The sequence below is a fragment of the Echinops telfairi genome, unplaced genomic scaffold (genome assembly GCF_000313985.2).
Source record: "Echinops telfairi isolate 266 unplaced genomic scaffold, ASM31398v2 ScPeMD7_7469;HRSCAF=8507_1, whole genome shotgun sequence".
Taxonomy (NCBI): Eukaryota; Metazoa; Chordata; class Mammalia; order Afrosoricida; family Tenrecidae; genus Echinops; species Echinops telfairi.
Genome location: NW_022111373.1, coordinates 8,933,566 through 8,948,884, shown reverse-complemented (window position 1 = coordinate 8,948,884; position 15,319 = coordinate 8,933,566). Strand labels below are relative to the sequence as shown.

General features: G+C 40.7%; 1 protein-coding gene across 5 annotated transcripts in view; it reads right to left on the bottom strand.

Annotated features, from left to right (window-relative positions):
- Positions 1 to 505: 505 nt before the first annotated feature.
- ACSL6 (acyl-CoA synthetase long chain family member 6) overlaps positions 506 to 15,319 on the bottom strand; it is a 68,491-nt gene continuing 53,677 nt past the window's right edge. For 4 of the 5 annotated variants that reach the window (XM_045284968.1, XM_045284965.1, XM_004696595.2 and 1 more), the window contains 4 exons: positions 14,103 to 14,246; positions 12,600 to 12,701; positions 11,458 to 11,529; positions 3,185 to 4,065 (listed from right to left, as the gene is read on the bottom strand). In XM_045284968.1, coding sequence (XP_045140903.1) covers positions 3,928 to 4,065; positions 11,458 to 11,529; positions 12,600 to 12,701; positions 14,103 to 14,246 — 456 coding nt within the window. In that variant the 3' untranslated portion in view covers positions 3,185 to 3,927. Of the gene's footprint in view, positions 4,066 to 11,457; positions 11,530 to 12,599; positions 12,702 to 14,102; positions 14,247 to 15,319 lie in introns of all 5 variants that reach the window. The other variant, XM_045284966.1, reaches the window with a different exon arrangement.

Genomic DNA, 15,319 nt, shown 5'->3' with positions numbered 1-15,319 from the left:
TATGTGCTGGCCCAGGGACCTGAACTGTATCCTGCCAACTATGGGGAGTCATCGAAGGACTGTTAAGTAGGAGAGTACGTGACCGGATTTCCAATTTGGCTGGGATGTGGTGGTGACATTTGAGAATGCAGGCAGAAAACGGAAAGATTAGTTAGGGGTGGACAACCAAGTTCACACAGGCGAAAATGGGCCAGCCTACACTAATAGTTGTGAGAAGAGGAATGGATGGTACAAAACTATGAAGGAGAATCTGCACAGGTTAGACACAGTCAAAGGCACCGATTGAAGAAATTGTACCCACTGCCTTACAGACCCTGAGTAGTGACCTAGTTTCATCTGAAGAGACTTCAGAAAGTTCGTGGGTAAAAGGAATGAAAGGATAATGGATTTTTTCCACAAAAATTTTAAGCCTCCTTGATGTTTACCAAACCAACACTAATTATGTTAGCAAATATACTAACATCAGGGAATTATACAAATATAGAAAATAGTAATTGTAAGCAACTTTGAGAAATGAAAAATCTTTATTTCATTACAAAAATTTTCATAAATGCATTTATATTTGACATGCATGCTATTATAACAAAGCCACTTAAAATATAATTACAGGTAAGATATACCTATGCATATTTAAAAAGTAATATTTTAATCCCCTCAATTTAAAAAAACTGAAAGTAGATTAAGCATTTCTTCAAAAAATACCCAGTCTTTCCCCCCACACAATCATTGCAATTACTTAATAAGGAAAATGAAAATAATCAATCAAATGAATGTTTAGCCTTTTCAGTTTGAGATCAGGTTTACAGCTTGTACACCAGGTATTCATCTATTGCTTCTGTTATAGCCACTAATGTGTTCTAACTAAAGAGTTTCTCCTTTGGGGCTTAGTCCTCACAGGAATGCTAATCCCATTCTTCCTGCAGCTAATTGAACATTCACAGAAAGGACTGTGCAGCATACTTGAGAGGAAATTCAGACTAGCAGGATCCATTTTTAAAATGTAAAAGCTTCTTTAAAAAAAAGACAAGCAAGGAAATACAGCCAACTTAGCCCAACATTTCATTTACCAATTTTATGTATGATAATTCTTTTTTCCTGAGATAGAAGCAAGTTTGCAAGTGGCCTGCTTTCATGCAAAAAACATTTCCCATTCTTTACATTCATGTCATAGAATTTTGAATTCTAAACAACTATATCATATTTGTGCTTTATACAGTTGGAAAATAATCATTAATTTTCTTTGCTGCAAAAAAAATAAAAGGATATTGGTTCTTTGATGGGTAAGAATATCAAACAGATTTTAAGGTGCTACAAACATTATCTGATTGTAAAATGTGCAGTGAAAAGTTCTACATGATGTTTTACTGAAATTTTGAGTGCAAAGGTGATTTTCTCATGAGGGAGGCACGGTGTGTGTTTTCCTTGGACTTCTGAGTTGGTGAATTCCTAATACATGGAGCTAGGCCTACACACCCACCTGGACAGAGTCTGCCTTCCCATCTGGAGAGGAAATCACAATATAATATAAAGATATCATTTGCGACAAAAAGAAAAAATTGATGTAATTGCATTTTACAATATACACAACAGAGTTCGTTTACAAAACACAAGAAGTACTAACATATTTGAATGAGCAACACATAAAAAAAAAAAGCCAAACATTTACGTACATGTTTAATTTATGCTTAAGGAATTGACTGTTAGACCACCGGATTTAGATCCATGCCCAATCTGAATGTGAATGTCTTAGCACATTCTGTTTTCTATGTTGGTTAAAGAGAAACCCTTTTTTTTCTTTTCACAGAACCATATTGGGAAATGTTTTATTTTTCCTTTATTAAAAATTTAGGTGGAGCTACACAGATAGGAATGTACATGCAATATATTTCGGTTTCACTCTTTATTTATCTTAGCATATCTTCACTATTATTGGACCAAGTATGATGATTTTTTACACAGATCAGGAAGGTTAGTAGAAACACAATCTTTTAAGTGAGAAAAAGAAGAAGTCTAAAGTTTTTCATAATCGACAGTATTCAACTACCAAAAAGTGTAGTAGAACCAGAAGTTTTAAATCACTTGGTTATATTATATTGTCTAAAATTCTTTTTGAAACCCAAGCTAACTGAATTTTACTCGAGTAGGACAGTGGGCAACCACTTCTTCTTTGTAATATGATGTTACTGGCTTTTAAAATAGTATTAATATCCAATTCAAGCAACAATTTTCACCTATAATTAGTTAAATATATGACAAAATTAATACTATCTAGCGGAGGTCTTGGTCACATTTAGATTATTTATTCAGAAATGTCTCAAAATTAATGTGCCTGTAACTCATTAAGTGCAAGCAGTGGGTCTTCAGAGAGAATATGCTGAAGGAATATATAAAAGACTGGATAGATACATCAAATGAAGCTGTGGTCCACTTCTAACAAGACTGAAATATAAGTAGAGGATTCTTCCAAAGGGCCGGTGTAACCATGTGGTTTTCAACTGACAGCATTTATTTACAGTTTGAAATTCTGCTGAAAGAAGCTTCTGGCCCACTCCTTCCTCTGCTTTCAGAGACCTGTCTCTCAGAAGAAAAACACTTTCTTAGGAATTGTGCCTTCTTCAGATGTACAGTCTATAGCTTGAAGCTCAATTGTTGTCTATGGTACCTGGGCTTTATTGAAACTGTTGGCACCCAGGGGCAGGGCATGTCTAAACACATAATGCAAGAGAGGAGATTTTCTTTTTTTCTATTTTTTCTCTTTTTTTTAATGAGAGGAGGTTTTTGTGGTTAATATAGAAGCACTTAAAAATGTTAGGAATGGAATTATGCCCTAAGGCTATATCATATGATAGACTTATAAAGTTTTCTAGGAGCATTTTGAAGAAGTTCTTATGTCCTCCAAAATGATTTTATTTCTTGAAAAAATTATTTTATTTGGAGATAATACCCTGTCTGCCTTCCTAACCCCCATTCTGCCTTGACAGCCTTACTAAAAAGTGAGGTTATTCAGAATAACTGAATAGTCCCACTGGACTTCACAGGCCTGGACGGACATGCTGAGGCCTGAAGCCCGGAAGACCAGCAGGGAACACAGGGGCATGAACTGCTGCTCACCCCGAGAAATGACTGGTGTCTTCTCCGAGGGCACATTCATCACGGAGCCAGCAAACATCGTTTAGAAGTCATTATGGTAAGAAGTCCACTAATATACACATAGTACCTTTGAAGTAGCTTCCACACACTATGATTCCCAGGTAGTTTCTGAATATTTAATGGCTGAAATTTGAAGGAAAAGAGTATGGAAATATCTTTGTAAATGGTTATATAAATATAACATTTGATTTAAGAATATCTGAATTTGCATTTCTTCATGAGTAAAAGTAAAAAGTGGAAAGAAAACGATTTCACATTATAAGGATCGTCGTGCTTAAAGAATCTAAAGTTCTGTAGAATGTGAGCTACCGTACATTGTTGTCACATGATTCTGTATTCCTTTTAAGTCTGACTTAACTGAGATTCAGTTATTGAATGAGGTAGTCCACATTGCCTGGATATTTGCTGTATCTGATTTCTATTCCACAAATAATTAAGTACAATATATCAGTTATGTTTTTTCCTTCATGTTTAATAGGAATTCTGTGAACATTGAGAATATATTACTTTTAGTGATACACAGTTCTTGAGAAAAATCTTGATTTTTACATTGCCATTTGTGATATTTTTATCAGCTTGCTACAATATTTTAATAAAAATAAAGTATACTTGATGATAATAGAGAAAATATTGTTAAAGACCTCTTGGGACAGGAAAAGGCTCATTCGTAAGGTCAGGTGCTTATTCATTTTCAGCTGCATCATTCTGATTCATTATTTTCAAAAATAACTATAATATTGCTACCCAGTCCGTTACACTGAGAACTTTCCTTGAACTTCATATGGAGCCTGAGTAAAGCTCTTCTATTTGCGTTCTGAAGTACTCTCTCAGTTGGGGTCTCTTAGCCTTTAGTGTTGGTGTCAACAAGCCGTTTTGAACTGAGAACATGTCAGAATGGATGTGAATGGCTTTAACCTAAAAACCAAATGCAGAATACATCTTTAACAGGAACATAACATAACATTGGTATCATACTCATGTAAACAGGCATATGGCAATAGATACATAAATAAAAATTGAGCTTCTGTTAATATTTGAACATTAAGGCCATTTGACAGGTCTGATAGCCATCTTTTCCCGTCCTCCCATTCAGTTCTCCAGTCAACAACAGTTGCAGGCACTGGGGGTATAGATTGCAATCTGCAGCAACCCTGCTTTCAAGCAGTATCCATTCTTACCCAATAGAGCAGACAGAGCCACATTGAACAATTATTAGACTATAGTGCATGCATAGGGTGAAGGGCATCTAACACAGTTACAGTAAGAAAGATCAGAAACAGGGAAGATTCCCTAAACTGGATGACTATTAAAGAATCTATAAAAGATAGCCAACAAACGGAGAGAGGTGGGTAGAAAAGGGCATTCTAGGCAGAAGGAACACCAGGAGCAAAGCTTTGGAGGTGAGAAATGGCTGCGCGAGAAAGGAAAGCCAAGCGGTTTCTTGTAACAAAACTAACTGGTAGATGGGCTTGCTCATAGAGGAGCTTACATTTTATTCTGAAGGCAATAGAGAAGCACTGAAAGTTTTTATTCAAGAGGATGACAGAGCTTGAATGTACATTTGTGAACGATTTCACCAATAGATGGTTGAGAAAGGCAAGATTGGAAGTAAGGACACCAATCAGAAGGGTATGTTCAGTCCAGGCGAAAGCAGGCAAGGGCCTGTCCTAGGTCAAGTGGCAGATTCAGACACAGTAAACAGTCCTAAGCACATTTCTAAGATGAGTTGGAAAGATGTAGCATAAGAAGGAGACTGCTTTGAGGACTCCCAGGTTACTGGCTGGGATCGCTGCATGGATGCTGCTGCTGTTTACAGGAGGAACATAAAGTCTACATCAGCAGTTCTCAACCTGTGGATCGTGATCCCTTTGGGGGTCAAACGATCCTTTCACAGGGGTCGCCCGATTCATAACTAGCAAAATTAAAGTTATGAAGTACCAATGAAAATAATTTTATGGTTGGGGGGTCACCACAAGAGGAACTGTATTGAAGGGTTGCGACATTAGGAAGGTTGGGTCTACATGAAATGATGAGTTCCAGTTAAATTTAAATATTCTTGTCATGTAATTTTATCTCATATATGGGGAGGTGAGTTATAAACAAATCAGACTTGGTATCCACATTGCCTATTTCCATGTGGCAGGTCCAAGCCTCCTGATGTGAAGGCTCTTTCCATGGCTGAATGGGACAAGAGAGGACTTATCTAGAAAGAGCCGGATAGTCTCCCTCACATGGGAATCCAGCTGAATGGGCCACAGTCAATTCTAAAAGAATGTGAAAATCTGAGCTTAAGCTGAATCTTGACGTGACACCATCTCCAAGATACCGTATCTTGATTGATAACTGGGACTAAAATCCAACAGTTGTGTTGAAAGACTACATGCACCACCACCACTAAATAGCCAACGGGGTTCTGAACTTCTCTGACACTGTGTGTTAATCCAAAATATGTCTTATAAGTACATATACAATCATTTGTTATTTTGTGTAATGGATAGTGAGCAACTTCTATGTCTTAGGTATTGTGTTAGGCACTAGGGATATAAAGAAGAACAAGATATAATCCCTGCCAGCATGGAGTTTACGATCTATTGGGAGATGCTGTAGTATGATATTGCACAGCACAGAGGGGGCCACCTGTGACAGGCAGTTGCTTGCTTTCTCTGTACCCACTGCCTGTTTCTTTCTTGCTGACTTGGTTCGGGGCTAGATCAGTCTATGTTAACTGTGACCATCGTGTTTCCTGCTTTCCCAGACTCCTTTGCAGCTAGGGTGGCCATGAAATCCACTTCTGGCAAGTGACGAATGCTTGCCTGATAAAAGGTTGAAGCATGTGTATTTCCATTCATATCCACCTCTGTTTTCCCTGAACGCGGATAAAATCCAAAACTACAGCAGCTACCTTGTGACCATAAGAACAGAGTAGAAAAACAGGCAGAACCTGGGCTTCTGAGGACCTGAATGTGCCTTGTATTGCTTTGGAGTTCTTCTGTGAGGGAAAAAAAATCCTATGTATTTAATTATGAGCAAGGTTTTCTGTGAGGAAGGCACATCTGATACATTACCTAACCCAGGCTTGAGCTATTAGGTCAGGGTTCATTGGGAAGAAGGCCAGGAGTTGAACTTTGAAGAACAAGTAGGATTTATCCAGGTAAAAAAAGCAAGGGGAGGAAGCTGGTGTGTGGCTTGAGGAAAGGTGGATGTGTTGGCAGAGGCAATATCTGCCAAAGGACCTTTCGGGCAATTCAAGTGTGGGTTGAAGTGTATGGTCCAAGGAAAGAAGAAGAAAGAGACGTGGTAGCAGAGATAAACTGGGGCAAAAAGACCACAGACCTATACAAATGTCAAGCTAAGGAGTTTGGATATGATTGTTTTAAGCAATCTAAGCAGTAAGAGACCAATTAGAATGGCTCTTAGCAAAGATTGCTCTGTGAAGAATGGATGGAGTGGGGCAAATGTGGCAGTTGGAAGACAAGTTAGGTGCTGTTTCAGTCAAGAGACAAGAGATGATGGTTTAATTGTGGAATTGGCTGGGGAGCGGGACTTAGCGATTAGGATATCATGGGCTACCTAGGTTTCTGCCTGGAGCACAGGCTAAGATGTCAACAACCACAGGAGGAGGCAGAAACATACTGAGGGTGGGAGTGGGAAGATAGAATATTCCTGCTGTTGCAAACACTTCTGAGAGACCCAAGTGGTCTTTGGACATCGACTGTATTAGTCTGGAGGTCAAAACTGCAGCCTGGATGAGAGTCAGAGAAGTAGATTTCCAGTTGAGTCCTCTGGTGAGGAGAAGAAGGGAAAAGATCACTGTCTGAGATACAGCTATCAAAGGGAAACTGCTATTAAAATCAATGTATGCACCAATGGTTTTGAATACATTTTGCATGTCAATAATGGAAAAACTTCCATGATTGTTTTCAAAACCTCTGATGCTAACAATTTCATGTTCTGGCAGGTGAGTATTTTGATGCGACAAATAATTCTTTGCTCAGAAAGCAGGTTCCTTCTCTGGTTTCCAGACCAAACACTTGATATAAAAAAAAGACCTCTAAGCCAACTTTTCAGTCTCAATCTTGACTGAAGAACTGAAAATCCTGGGGAAAAGGGTAAGTGTTGGACTGCTAACTATGAAGGTTGACAGTTCAAACCCATGCTACCACTCTGCAGGGGAAAGTTGAGGCTGTATCTGCTCCAGTAAAGATTCTCAGCCTCAGAAACTCTATAGAGGATAGGGTCTCCATGTGTCAGGATCCACATGTTGGCAGTGAGCATGTTCTCCTACTTAAACAAGCCTGAAAATCACCCTTCGACAACAAAGTTAGTTAGCTTCAAAAGTGTTGAATTAACTTGTTAAAGAAAGTCTCATAAAGATTTGGGTCAGTGTAAACCGTCTATTCAACCTTCTCTTGTGCATAAAAGAAGTAGTATCATTTTAAAAGGCGACATACATAAATGCCAAAGTGTAATTTCTCCAGGATCCTCGTAGACTGTTTCAGCTGGTCTAAAATCCCAACAGCTTGTGCAGAACCCTGTGTAATGGGACCTGACTCTCAAGTAGGATGAACACCTTTGAAAATCTAGCAGTGTCAAGTGTAGTCTACAAACAATACTTCTCAGGGAAGAAGGATTCAATGGAGAGGGCTACCTAATGGTATGCTATTTATATAGTAAGTAGAGTGTAAAAGAAAACATTAAGATCCGATGAACAAAGAACTGCACCAACAGGATGATTTTCAATACCTATCAAACCAGCTACCTGGCCAGGATGTGCCAGCAGTCCAATATCACTATGCCCACAAAATAATCCCTGCCTGAGTAGAAGTGGTATCATTACAAACAGCCTTGCAGAAGGCCAAGCAACATGCCAACCGCACCCGGCTCACCTTTTGGTCTTTCTATGAACCAGAGCAACAATGCTGCTAGCCTACCAGTCTCTGTTCTAGTCTAACCCACAGTTCTGGTTCTATTTAAGTTCTTTAAGTAGAAAAAAATAAATCAAACAACTTCTTTGACTAACATTAACCATAACTACGGCCCCCAAACCTGTAGCTTGTGTGTGTTTCAGAAGTGCATCAATAAACCTATTTTCCTTTTCTATATTGATCCTAGGACTCTGGTGGTGTAGTAGTTATGCATTGGCTGCAATCTGCAAGGTCAGCAGTTTGAAACTATCAGCCATTCCATGGAAGAAAGATAAGGCTTTCTACTCCCATGAAAAGGGGCAGTTCTACCCCATCCGATAGGATTGCCATAGATTGGAATTGACTAGACGGCAGTGAGTTTGGTTTGAGTTTATCATGATTTTCTATTTTCTCATATAATCAAATTGCCAAACTGTGAATTTAATTTTTAAAAGTATGAGCATATTCTTTATGCCAAACACAGTATGAAACTGATTTTCCGGTTTTTAATAGCAAAGTTTTTGATTGGGGCGGGGGGAGAAGGAGACACTCTTCCTTTCCTGAAACCACACTCTTGTCAATGAGGAGATTTTACAGGTTGTTTGCCTTTTTTTAAATTTAGAAATACTATAATGTTAACACTGGATCAGAATAAAAGATCTCAAAAGCTTCAATTTATATCACTTCATTAAAGCAGAGAACTTTTCGTAATTTTGAAGAAATATAGAATTTTAAGTTTTTCAATGGTATTACTAAGTAAAAGACTTTACATAATATATTTACCAGAATGTTTTATATTATCTGAATAATTTAAGACAGAGTGAAAAACAAAGCATTTAAATTCATTAGAGAAATGCTCGATTCATTTCTGATTCAAAGGCAAATTGGTTATCTAAGTATTCATTTCAATGACAGGAAATATAATAAAATGCTTTTAGTTAGATTTGAAAAAAATCTATCAACTGTCAAAATTAACTTTTTATTGCCTATGGTAAATAATAAGGCATATAAATGTCAAGAAAATAGTTAAATCATGATTAAGTATGTCCAAGTACTTCCCAGGCATCTACATATCTTAATTATTGATATAATAATTCTTCTGGTCTACTCCTTAAAAATATCTCCCAATGATCGTTTCCGTGAATAATTTTTAGCCTACTTCTAGGATTTATTTCTGAAAACGTAATTACTTTTTTTTCTCCCTAATTCAGACAATTCCAAGCCAATTAATCTGAACTTTCATAGCTTTTGTTGGATAGGTTAAGCCTTGGACATGGATATCAAGTGTGTGTGTTTTAAATTAGTTAAACCTTAACTAACCATTCCTTCTTAAGGAAGAAGGAAAAGAACAAGCTAACATGAATTATGAATTATCCTAAATAATTTATGTCAGCTTTGAAAATGATGATGGCAGCATATGTACAAATGTGCTCGACACAATGGATGTATGTACGGATTGTGGTAAGAGCTATAAGAGCCCCCAATAAAATGATTTAATAAAAAAAAAATTATGCCAGGCTGTAGACCTCGATAGGAAACACACCCTACACTCAGATGTGAGACCCAAGCTTTACCCTTCTGTGGTCAGCCAAAGGAGCCCTGGAAGCACAGTGGGTCAAGTGTTGGGCTGCTAACTGAAGGTCTGTGGTTCAAATCCATCAGTCCTTCTGCAGGGGGAAAAATGCAGCTGTCCACTCTCATGAAGATGTAGTCTTGGAAGCCCTAAGCAGCAGTTCTACTTTGCCCTATTGGGTCCTTCAGCAGAGGGGTTGGTTCTGAAGTGATCAGCTGTGGTCAGATACTGCTCGTGCTGGTAAGAATGCCGTGGATCAACAAGAGGATGAGAACAGACAGCATCAGGAGGCGATGGCTTGGAAACAAAGGTCAAGGCCTCGGGGAATCCACATGGCTTCCCCGCACTTGAAGTTACCATAGAAAAGGCAGGTTATTAGAGCAGAAACTCTGCTTAGGGCAGGTGTATCATCAACAATACATCCCTTTTCAGTAAAATCACAAATGAAAGCAACGGCTAACACTTGGCATGTAGGCAAAGTTCTCTTTTAAGCATAATCTTAGGACTTGGTATTTTTTCCCATGGACTGAGTGAGGAATGTTAGAATTCTCTGCATGCTCTGGGGCAGGCCATTCTCCCCACTGCCAGAAGGGGGTGTGCAGGGGTTGCTAATGCCCAAAATTGTCCCAGGGACAGCACAGCTTAAGCAAGCAATGGCCCCAGTCCCTTCAGAGCAACAAACCAATCATGCCTGGGACCGCTGGAGTGTGGCCCCTGCTCTTCATCATCACATGATCCAGTCATACAGCTCTTGATTAAGGGAAGGTAATGCAGTCAGTATTGGCTAATTTAGAAATCTAAATTATGTCATAAGTGCCCTCACTCCCCAAGATACATATACTTGCCTGAATACCTCAGACCCCCCCCCCAAAAAAAATAAATATTCATTTATACATGCCTCAATTCCCCCAAACCAAAATGACACATCCGGTTCAAGCTGTTTCTCAAATGGGATTAATGTAAAGATCCATTTCAAAAGAAGAGAACAAAACAGTTCTTTCAAACCCTGAAGTTAGGTTTAGAGTTCCACAGTTTGAACTGTAAGATATTAAAGTCTTAATCTGTGGATCTGCCTTTGGATTACAAATGATCACTGCAGGGATTTTATATTTAAAACTGGCTTTAAAAGGCAGATCCCTAACACTATGTTGGAGGGACCCCCTATTGGAGAAACAAAATTTTATGATAATTATTTTAATAATAAGGAAATTTCTAAAATCGAAATTTCTTTCTGAAATCTTGACTAGCATCTGTGTAGATGGCACATATAACTAGACCACGTGTGCTCCTGAGCCCAGTCATAATAAGATTTCCTAGACAAAAAGCCTGGGAGGACAGCTGGGGCCTCTCCCCACACATTCTCTGTCCCCTCCTCTTTGTGGAGGGCATGTTGGGTCGACAGATCATGGCCTGCCAGCCCAATCTTTCCGATGTCCTCACAGCAAGTAAGCCCAGCAGCTGCAGTAAGAAGACAGTTAATATCATTCAGATCCCCATAAAAATAAAAATAAGGCACGACTCTGGTCTTGAGCCCTGCAGTCAGCTTGGTAAACTTCACATGATCTCCCAGTGACAGCGGGGCTAATGTGTCAGCCAGACGAATCTGAAGTTATAAGGAGCAGCGCGATCTCCTTCTTCGTATGGCCTATTTCGTTTAGGGCGGCGAGCTGTCCCAGAGTTGGCTTGAGACAGTCCTTCAAAGGTCCTTTAGCACACAGCATACCAGCCGGCCACAGCAGGGAGGGTGGGAAATCTAGGTCAGAATCACCAGGGGGGAAATTCCATCACTGTGCCAAGGGCTGTATTAAGTACGCAGCAAGTTACACTTACCTGTTCAAAAGAATGGAGCCCACCTGCGTTTCCTAGCCTCACCAAATCGTCCAAAATGGCTTTCTTCGTGTCCTGAATTGAACCATTTAAGTATAATTACAAGGCAAGAATATGTTTTAAAAGTGGAGGTAAAGGAAGCAGCGAGTTTTGAGCAAAGAACAACTGGCAGTTGTGCCGACTACCCCCCTCTCCCCCACAACACTCCCTGGCAGCAGGTCAACTACCACCTGGCACTAGGCAAGTCTACACTGGGGAGGGTCAAATGAACAGGCTAGGGGTGAGCTCAGTTTTTTCTTTTGATGAGGGTCTAGCTCTACTCAGTGTGGTGAATCACAGGGCCCCCTGCCATCCTCAGGGGAGCCCAGGGTCACAGGGAGAGGTAGGGGCTATGGCTGTTGCTGAAATATGAACTGGGTGACTCATGAGGCTAATGCAGGATCAGAGCACAGCGATGCTCCTCCTGGTGGCAGCCCTGTCTGTGCCCACAGAGGCCCTGAAGCTGTGAGTCACTAATACTCTACACAGGAAGAGCAATGATTTTTTTCAGTTCCACGATGGTCTTTCTAAGGTTCCAAGTCACTGTCTTCAAGTCATTTCTGACTCATAGTGACCCTTTAGGACAGGAAAGAATTACCCCTGGGGGGTTTTGAGGCTGTAAGTCTTTATGGGAATAGAAAGCCTCATGTTTTTCCCAAGGAAACATGGTGGTTTTGAGCTGCTGACCTTGTGGTTAGAAGCCCACCATGTAACCCACTCCACCATCAGGACTCCTTTCTATGGCTAGTAGGATACAAATGGTAGCTGACATTTGGAAAGAGTATGACCAATGAATCAGGGAGGATAAACTCACCTCTAGCACTGTTGGTAATCATCTGTGTGACCTTGGTGAGCGCCCCCGCCCCCCCACTCCACCAGGGCTGGAAGCTGTGTGACATCATCTGACTCTAAAATTCAGTGGTTTCTCAAACTTCCTAAGAGGTAATGAGTTTCTTCAGCTAGAATGTCTACCATTTTAAAAGGTGTTAGAAGTCTCCCTATATATGGAGTGTCATTGATCTGCTGCTTCTGTGTCTCTCATGAGGCCGCGTCCTCATGTCATGAAAGGTGCAGGACCCGCTTTGGAGTTGGCCAGAGCGACTCACCTTATTTGCACAGAGCTCTTCATACGTCCCTTCAAATCCTTTCTTCTGGGCCCAGGCAGGCATGATTTCCGGGTCGGGAACGACAATGCCCACCAGGAAGGCCTGCAATTCCCACCAAATAACAACACACAGTTACGGTCCAAACTTTTTTTTTAAAGGGGCTATTTGTGGTCGTGGATTAAAAATAATCTCCTGGTATTTTCAAAGACTCCACCCTTTTCTAAAAAGAAAAAAAAAACCCACTTGAATTATGAGACATGTCCCTCAACATCACACATTCTTGACTGTTTGTTTTCTGATATACTCCTCTAGCTTTGTCAAAAAGAAAGAGTAAGGTCATGGAGATTAAGAATCAGTCAGGTTAGAGCGCTATGTATCTCGGGCCTTCATGTTGGTCTTTAATCAGCACATCTTTTGGATGCTAATCAAACAACTCTCACCCGAACTCCATGAACAGGAGAACGCAACATTCCGGGTACTGCCAGATACTTCTGACAATGTGACCTTACGGTCACCTCACTCATAAGGGTGTTCTTTATAAAAAGCAGTTTATAAAACATCACCTTAAGTGTATAAATCATATCAGAGTTGACTTGAAATCTAAGTAATGTTAAAAGCAGACTAAGTATAAATTCCCTCCAAATAATAACAGTAAACCGCATAAGGATCGGTACATTCTCATTACTCTATACCAGTGGTTCTCAACCTTCCTCATGCCGCCACTCTTTAATACAATTCCTGATGCTGTGGTGACCCCCCCAACCACAAATTATTTTCGTTGCTACTTCATAACTGTCATTTTGCTACTGTTATGAATCGGGTGACCCCTGTAAAAGGGTCATTCGACTCCCCAAAGGTCCAACTGACTCCCATAGGTTGAGAACCGCTGTTCTCCATGGAGTCCCACTGGCGTAGTGGGTTACATATTGAGTTGCTAACCAAAAGGTCAGCAGTTCAAACCCACCAGCCATTGCAAGGGAGACTTCTCAGAGGAGGTTCTCTGCGCCTATAAAAATGTACAGCCCCCGCTGTTCAGAGATGGAGCTCCACTCTGTCCTGTCAAGATAAACTTGATGGCAGGGCACTTGGTTTGTTTTATACATTTATCTGTAACCTGCCGTTGCAGACTCTGAAAGCTTAAGAACAGAAACCCGGACTCGAGGCTTAGGAGGAGACAGGACCGACAAAACATGTAGCGAGGCGCTTTCTTTAAAAGCTTACCTCAAAAATCCCTTCTGGAAGTAGGTGGAATGTAAGCGACAAGTTCATTATTACTCAGTCAAGCAACTTCTTTGACCCAATTGACATTTACCAAACTATAAAAAAGATTTCTCCTTTACAAAGGGCTTTTGCCCTCTTTATTTCATACGGATGGGAGAATGCTGGTGTCCAATTAGAAACTAGAGTTGACCACATTAATCCAAGCCGAATGCTCAAGGCCATGTCTGCTGGGTGTCATTTCAGCAGACCCAGAGTGCATTGTGGGAAAGGGCTGGGCCTCACCTTTAAGCTGTCCCCATGGACATAGATTTGCGCCACAGGCTCACTCCGGATGTAGATGTTCTCGATCTTCTCAGGTGCCACGTATTCTCCCTGAGCAAGCTTAAATATGTGCTTTTTCCGATCAATAATTTTAAGAGTTCCTGCCTGTGGAGAGGGACAAAGAGCTTCTTAGGAAAGATGTCTTGGGAGCTGGAGTCAAGAAGAAAGAAAATGTTTTGAGACTGAGTGTGGTAGCTGTACAATACTGCTGGATGTGATCGGCCTGTGGAATGGTATGATATCTCTGAGAGCTCCCAATAAAATGATTAAAAAGAAGAAAAAGGAAAAAAAAAATGCCTTGATGCCTCTTTAGGTTAAGCCCCTGACCCCTATCCTGTTCAAAAGAATGGAGCCCACCTGCGTTTCCTAGCCTCACCAAATCGTCCAAAATGGCTTTCTTCGTGTCCTGAATTGAACCATTTAAGTATAATTACAAGGCAAGAATATGTTTTAAAAGTGGAGGTAAAGGAAGCAGCGAGTTTTGAGCAAAGAACAACTGGCAGTTGTGCCGACTACCCCCCTCTCCCCCACAACACTCCCTGGCAGCAGGTCAACTACCACCTGGCACTAGGCAAGTCTACACTGGGGAGGGTCAAATGAACAGGCTAGGGGTGAGCTCAGTTTTTTCTTTTGATGAGGGTCTAGCTCTACTCAGTGTGGTGAATCACAGGGCCCCCTGCCATCCTCAGGGGAGCCCAGGGTCACAGGGAGAGGTAGGGGCTATGGCTGTTGCTGAAATATGAACTGGGTGACTCATGAGGCTAATGCAGGATCAGAGCACAGCGATGCTCCTCCTGGTGGCAGCCCTGTCTGTGCCCACAGAGGCCCTGAAGCTGTGAGTCACTAATACTCTACACAGGAAGAGCAATGATTTTTTTCAGTTCCACGATGGTCTTTCTAAGGTTCCAAGTCACTGTCTTCAAGTCATTTCTGACTCATAGTGACCCTTTAGGACAGGAAAGAATTACCCCTGGGGGGTTTTGAGGCTGTAAGTCTTTATGGGAATAGAAAGCCTCATGTTTTTCCCAAGGAAACATGGTGGTTTTGAGCTGCTGACCTTGTGGTTAGAAGCCCACCATGTAACCCACTCCACCATCAGGACTCCTTTCTATGGCTAGTAGGATACAAATGGTAGCTGACATTTGGAAAGAGTATGACCAATGAATCAGGGAGGATAA